We start from the raw sequence: 7,329 nt of genomic DNA, 5'->3' as shown, positions 1-7,329 counted from the left end.
TGGCACGCGGAGGCGTTGGATACAGCCCCCGATTGGCCACGGGGCGGGCCGCGCACGGATAAAGCGGCGGCGCGGGGCGGGCGCGGGGGTCCGCTCTCAGCTGCAGCCGGCGGAGCGAGGCGCGCGGGAGGGCGCGGGGCATCGCCCGGCGGGCGCGCGGGTCGGCGCGCGGCAGGGTTCCGCGCGCGCGGAGTAGCAGCAGAGGCGGCAGAAAACGAGGAGAACGGTGCTGGGCGTCCGGCTCGCCACTTTTGCTGCCGGGGACGTACACGCTCGTTCATTCTTTCTCTTTTTTTCGGGGATTTTTTTCTCTCGATTTTTTTATTTTTCAATTTTTTTTTTTTTTCCTCCTGAGGGGCTTTCTTTTCGCTCAGTACCTCGCAACTGACAAATCCTACCTGCACAAACTCTTCCTGGCCACCGACCCCGCCACCACCACTACCACGCGTCCTGGAAGCCGGGGCTTTGGGGGCGCGCCGCCTCCCCCTTTCCCCGTGGCGGTGCACGCTGGCCGTGCCCAACGCTGAGAGACTTACGGCAGAGGCGGAGGTGGGCACGCTGCTCTCCTGAAACACCGGGGGCGGTCAGCGAGCCCTTGTGAACTGGACCAGCTGCTTCGGGGAGGGGGGAGATCCGAAGTGGTGAGGCAAAAACCCCAGACCGACACCCCCCCCTCCAAACTCAAAGCCCAAAACACCCCGAGAAAAAAATTTGGACGGGTGGCTCGCAGTGCTGCTTTCGCAAAAACTCTGGTCCGACCGTGGGCGGCCCCGCTGTAGCCGCCGCCTCGAGGGGGAGAGGACCGCGCCGCCGGGGACGAGGCGCCGGTGTGGAAGTACAAGTGGTGCGGGAAGCGGGGGCGCGGCCACGAGGGGCTGCGGTGCCGCTGTGAGAAGTTGCGCGCCCTGCCCCGCACCGGAGCGGCACTGAGCCCCGGCGAGCCCCCGGCCGCCGCTGCCGCCGCGATGGTGCAGCAGACCAACACGGCGGAGAACACTGAGGCGCTGCTGGCCGCCGAGACCTCCGATTCCGGGGCCGGCATCGAGCTGGGCATCGCCTCCTCCCCTACGCCGGGCTCCACCGCCTCCACGGGGGGCAAAGCAGACGACCCGAGCTGGTGCAAGACACCCAGCGGGCACATCAAGCGGCCTATGAACGCTTTCATGGTGTGGTCGCAGATTGAGCGGCGAAAGATCATGGAGCAGTCCCCCGACATGCACAACGCCGAGATCTCCAAGCGCCTGGGCAAGCGCTGGAAGTTGCTCAAGGACAGCGACAAGATCCCTTTCATCCGGGAGGCGGAGCGGCTGCGCCTCAAGCACATGGCGGACTACCCCGACTACAAGTACCGGCCCAGGAAGAAGGTGAAGTCGGGCAACAGCTCCGCCAAGCCCGGCGACAAGGCGGACAAGGCCGGCGGGGGCGGCGCCGGTGGGTGCAGCGCGGGCGGCGGCCCCGGTGGCTCCGCGGCCTCCGCCAAGCCCGCCCCGAAGAAGGGCGGTGGCGGCGGCTCCAAGCCCTCCCCCACGGGCGGCGGCGGCGCGGGTGCTGGGGGCAAGTCCCACGGCAAGGCGGCCGCGGGCGGCAAGGCCGCCCCTTTCCCTGGGGAGCCGCCCGCCGCGTTGTTGCCGCCCGAGCACCAGGCGCTATACAAGCCCCGGGGGGCGGCGGGGGCTCCCTCGGGCCCTGGCAAGCCGCTGGCCGAGAAGAAGCTGAAGCGGGTCTACATCTTCGGGAGCGGACAGGCGGCGGCTGCCTCGGCCTCCCCTGGCAGCGCCGTGCCCGGCAGCCCCACACTTAGCAGTTCGGCGGAGGCCGGCGACCCCTTGAGCCTCTACGAAGAGGGAGGCGGTGGGGCGGGCCGGCCCGACGGGGACTGCGGCGGCACCGGTTGCCCTTCGCCCTCCGGCTCTGGCTCGCCCGCGGATCACCGCAGCTACACCAGCCTGCGCGCCTCTTCCCCGGCCCCCTCGACGGCACATTCCTCCTCCGCGTCCTCCCACTCCTCCTCCTCTTCCTCCTCCGGCTCCTCTTCGTCCGACGACGAGTTTGAGGACGACCTCTTGGACCTGAATCCCAGCCCCGGCTTTGAGAGCATGTCCCTGGGCAGCTTCAGCTCCTCTGTGCTCGACCGGGACCTGGATTTTAACTTCGAGCCTGGCTCGGGCTCGCACTTTGAATTCCCGGACTACTGCACGCCGGAGGTAAGTGAGATGATCTCGGGTGACTGGCTGGAGTCCAGCATCTCCAACCTGGTCTTCACTTACTGAGGCGAGAGCCGGGCGCTGCTGGAAGAGGCAAAGGCGCGCGTTGTCAGCAGGACTCGCCCACCCCCACCGGGCCGCTTTTGTTTCGATGTTGGTTTGTTTTGTTTCCTGGGAAGGGGCTAGTGAGACTGCTTCTTGTGCTCGGGGCGAGCGGCGGCGGGAGCGGGATCGCTCTCTCTACAGAAAGGCCAGCAAGCTCCCTTCCTCCGGCCGCAGACAGACCCGTACACACCCCCTCCGAGAGACCAGCCTGACGTGGCTTTTTCAGAGCCTGGCGGGAGTGAAATGCTGCCTTTTTCCTTTTTTATTTCTTGAAAAGAGACAGAGAAGGGGAGGAGGGGGGACACCACACATGCCTCTGGGTTCTCTGTTATTGCCCACTTCATGCGAATGAAGAGGAAGGGGAGCGATGCGTTGTGCCGAGCACACACTGGATGTGTTGACTGTTTGCTCTTTGGTGTGAAAGAGCGATCAGAACTGCTTGGGGAAAAAGAAAAAAAAAAAAAAACAACCAACAAATGCACCCAAACCTTTGCAAGGTTCATGTTTGGGGGACAGAAATCCTGTCCCAGTTTCTTGTGCGGTGAGAGAAGGTGATGGTGATGGGAGGAGGAGGAGGAAGCGGATGGAGCTGGACTGAGATCCTCGTTAAGCGAAGAGCCAGACCTTACACTCTGAGAGCTGTCTTGGAAATACGGCGGAGGAAAGATAATAAACTGAAACGGATTTGCACGTACAGATGAGGTGGCTGCATCGCTTTTTTTCGGTCACCTTCTGTCATGTAGAGAGAAAAATGAGGCTGAAACTTCAAGAACACTGAAAACTTCTTTTCAGAGACCGAATGGGAACAGTTTTTGCCATGATGTGGTACAAGGGAAATGGAGGGCCATGGCTTTTGCAAGAGAAAAAAAAAAACAAAACATGAAAATACTTTTAAAAAACAAAAAAAAAAGTAGGTTTGGTTTTTTTTTTCTTACTCGGAATCGTGATGGTGTTGGACTATTTCACTGGTGGGGTTTAAGGTTTAATATAGCATGTTATCCTGTCTATCTTTTTAAGATTTCCGTGAGACTGTTGAACAGTTTAAACCCTGGTGTTAGGAGTTTCGCAGCAGGTAGATGGCGCAATGTTTGATTCCTACGAGATATCACCAGCTTTTTTTCATTCTTAACTCTTAAAAGGATTCAAACGCAACTCAAATCTGTGCTGGACTTTAAAAAAAAAAAAAAAAAAGAAGAAAAAAAAAAAGAAAATTCAGGACCAAATTTTTTTTTTTTCTCAGAGTATGTATGTGTTCGTTCCTTATAGCTGTAAATGAAAAGACTGTTTTTTCTCACCGATGCTCCATCCTCGTATTGTTGGGTTTTTTTTGTTTTTTTGGTTTTTTTTTTCCTTGTAAATGTAATCGGATGCCATTTTATAAGTGGACGTATTTATACTGGCCAAACATTTTTGACTTGTATTTCTTTGTCTTTTTTGGTAGTTCTCGTTGTTACCCGCACCATTTTTATGTCTCCTTCACTGAAGGGCTAGAGTTTTAACTTTTAATTTTTTATATTTAAATGTAGACTTTTGACACTTTTAAAAACAAAAAGAGAAGAGAGATGAAAACGTTTGATTATTTTCTCAGTGTATTTTTGTAAAAAATATATAAAGGGGGTGTAAATCGGTGTAAATTGCTGTTTGGATTTCCTGATTTTTAGCAACAGGGCCGCTGGTTAGTCTCTCACACCCGTGTGCGCTCTCACCTACACTCTCACACACCCACGAATCAGCCCCTATTTTGTCCATGTTTACACTCCAATCTGCAGGCATCTTAAAGTGACAGCATCCCTCACCACTGCTGCCCGCCCGCAGCCCCCCTGCCTTTCTGCGGGGGCTTGGGGGGAAGAGGGGAAGAGGAAAAGCTGAGGCGTATACACTGTATGCTACCGGTTTGGGGAGAAACCTATCCCGAATTGAAGTAAAGCAACTGGTGCATTTACACAGAAGGGATCCTGTACCTTTAACTTGTAAACCACATCTTTTGCACTTTTTTTTTTTTTTTTTAAAGAAGCAAAAAAAAAAAAAAAAACAACAACCGTGCCGTTTAAACCACTGGATCTATCTAAATGCCGGTTTGAGTTCGCGACACTATGTAGTGCGTTTTTCATTCTCGTATTTGACTATTTAATCCTTTCTACTTGTCGCTAAATATAATTGTTTTAGTCTCTTATGGCATGATGATAGCATATGTATTCAGGTTTATAGCTGTTGTGTTTAAGATGAAGAAAGTGAAAACATCTTTGTACATTTAAGTCTGTATTATAAGCGAAAAAAGAAGATTGTGTGTTTATGTATGTTAATATAACATGACAGGCACTAGGACGTCTGCCTAATGAGGTGGTTCCGTTAAGGGTTTTAACTTTTTTGGTTTTGTTTTTGGTCGTCTTTTGTTTTTGAGTTTGCTTTTTTTTTTTGTTGGGTTTTTGGTTGGTTTCGGTATATTTTTATTATTTTTTTTTTGGTCATCCATCCTGTGCAATATGCTGTGTAGCTTTTTTTCTCTCTTTTTTTTTTTTCCTTTTCTTTTTGTTTTAATTTGTTTTTTGTTTTGGTTTTTTTTTTTTGTCTAACGAACACTCACAACGCAACGTTGGGAAAGGAGGAGGAAAAAAAAAAGAAAAAAATCATGCCAACTAACCATGTCAAGTTCACTGCCTGTCAGATTGTTGATATACCTTCTGTAAATAACCTCTTTTTTTTTTTCGTTTGTTTGGGTTTTTTGTTGTTGTTGGGGTTTTTTTGTTTCTTTGTTTTTGTTTGTTTGTTTGTTTTTTTCTTTCTTTCTTTCTTCTTCGGAAAGGAAATAAAATCAGCTGGAACTGAACCCTAACACTGGGCTACTCTTGTCATCATTGTTACGCCACCGACCTCCTCCGGGCGAATTTTTCTCGCCTTCCTTGCCCGGGTTCCTACAAGCCCGGCCCTCGGCCGGCCCCGCCGGGAGGGGCAAGGGAAGGGATGGCCGAACTGCCTGTACCCCGCGGCCCAGGAAGCCGGGACCGTCGGGGCTCGGCTGGTGAGTGGCCGCAGCCTCTGGGAAGCACTGTCCAGGGTCAGAGCTGCCGGAGTGGGGTCGGCGGCTTCGTGCTCCAGGTGGAGGGAGGGGAGGAGCCAGTGCTGTGTAGCGGTGCGCGGCTCTCTTCTCCCAAGCTCCGAGCGGGCTTGGCAGCCTGGAGGTAACCGGCAGTACCTCCTCGCCTGGGGCAACTCGCTCTGTCGCCGCGGGCTGAGATTATTTTCCTGTTTAAGAGATTTTTGTTTTCCTTTCTGCTCTGGTCTTTCGGGTGAGAAGCGCAGGAAACGAGCAAGCCAGTCAGAGCAAGAGGCGTGCTGGGGCCCCCGCCGCCCATCCCCCATCCAAAATAGTTTCTTCAGGGCACCTTTAATGAAAGTCTTTCTAATGCAAAGTGTTAGCGAACGCCTGGTCATCAGCTGTGTGAATGGGTGGAGGGCTCAGGGGACAGGGGAGGGGGAGATGTGTCCTGGGGTGGGGGGCAGCCCAGCTGGGCCAAGGCTGGTGATGCGCTTGGGTTTCGACCTCCAGGGTACCTGCATGCGTTCCCCTCCTGCCTACGAATATGTATCGTACCTTGAACAGTGTTTTGTAAACCGATTAAGGTATCCCACTGACATAATGGTTTCACTTAGCTGTTAATTTACAGCTGGCTTTGAGCCATAAACTCTTTTCCATGAAAAAGGAACAGCAAACGAAAAGGGAGAGGTGCCACCGGCTGTTTCGCAAAGCCACCGGCACAGGAGGTTAATGTTTGCCCTTCCTTATCCCCATGAATTCCTGTGTTGTGTTTGCCATGCAACAATTTCCACACCCCTCCCCCTCCAGCAGCTCCGCACCAACCATCTCGGAGAGGTTTCCTGCTTGGCGTCTTGGCACACGGCGCCCGGATTTGCCTTTCCAAAGCCCTGTGCAAATCGGGGTTCAAAGCTGGGGGCCTCGGTGCATCTCCGGGACTCGCCATCCAGGGTGGGCGGGCAGGAACCATGCTCGGAGTGTGTACCCAAACCCCCGGACCCTCAGCGCGTTGCTGTGATCAGGTGGTGGGGTTAGCCATAAATTTACTCTTGAGACTCCACGCAAAGTCTAAATGAGGAAAGAAAAGGGCCGGAGGTGGGGATGCGTTGGGTGACAACATCACACTGTAGCCGCTTGCAGGCGACAGGCTTGGCCGGCAGCCCCGCCTGAGCCTGACCGAACGGTGCTGCTCCTGCTTGCCGCTGGCTGCAGTTAACTTGAGGGGTTTTATGGTTTCCTGCCTATGTTGGCTTTGTTCTCAGTTATAATAAAGTCCGGTGCTGCCAGACGGATTGTTTCTCTGGGGGATATTTTAGTGGCACAAGTTGTTGCTTCCAGATAGCTAAGTGGTGGTCAGGCTAACATATGTATATATTCACACAACTTTACATATGCGTATATATACATAAATGAGAAGCATTCACATATTTCCTGCTAGCTGCAATGGTGAGCAAGGCAAGTCTTTCACTAAAGGAGGTGCCCAGAACTAAGACACATAAGATATATCAGCAAATGTACTCCTTTATATATATGTGTGTGTGCCTATATATATATACACGCACACACACATACACCATATACACAGTATTTCTAATACAAATGTTTTGGATGGAGAAGTAGTAGGCCTTTAACAAAGGTGAAAGCTAGCAAATTTATTATTTATTGCCAAGATTTTTTTTATTTTTTTTTAAATTAAGATCTACATTGAAAAAAACCCTGAATTTTACAAATCACAACTGGCATCTGACTGTAGGTTTGCCTAACACCAGATCCTTTCTTGGATGTGGGCCAGAGTGGCAGGTGCCTATAAAGAGGTACATTTCCACAGCTTGATGACATTTGCAACTAGAGATTGTTGAGGCTGTCATTTCCTCCCCCTACCCTGCTGCCACTGCAAGGCCTCTGCCCCAGCTACTGTGAGTGTGGCCTGAGCTCCCCTCCTGGAAGATGCAACCGTGCTCGAGCAAACAAGGCAAAACCAAATTC

At 52.5% G+C, this 7,329-nt stretch overlaps 1 protein-coding gene across 1 annotated transcript; it reads left to right on the top strand.

Annotated features, from left to right (window-relative positions):
- Window positions 1–346: 346 nt before the first annotated feature.
- Window positions 347–2,769, top strand: SOX4 (SRY-box transcription factor 4). The gene has a single exon (XM_054164378.1). The coding sequence runs from the start codon at window positions 966–968 to the stop codon at window positions 2,268–2,270; it is 1,305 nt and encodes a 434-aa protein (XP_054020353.1). The 5' UTR covers window positions 347–965; the 3' UTR covers window positions 2,271–2,769.
- The last annotated feature ends 4,560 nt before the right edge of the window (window positions 2,770–7,329 follow it).

Source organism: Dryobates pubescens, chromosome 9 (assembly GCF_014839835.1).
Source record: "Dryobates pubescens isolate bDryPub1 chromosome 9, bDryPub1.pri, whole genome shotgun sequence".
Taxonomy (NCBI): domain Eukaryota; kingdom Metazoa; phylum Chordata; class Aves; order Piciformes; family Picidae; genus Dryobates; species Dryobates pubescens.
Note: the sequence above shows the minus strand (reverse complement) of the source record. Positions and strands in the feature narration are given on the sequence as shown.

Bases quoted from the DNA above. Each gene is read 5' to 3' on its own strand.
- SOX4 (XM_054164378.1), top strand. From the start codon at position 966: ATGGTGCAGCAGACCAACACGGCGGAGAACACTGAGGCGCTGCTGGCC.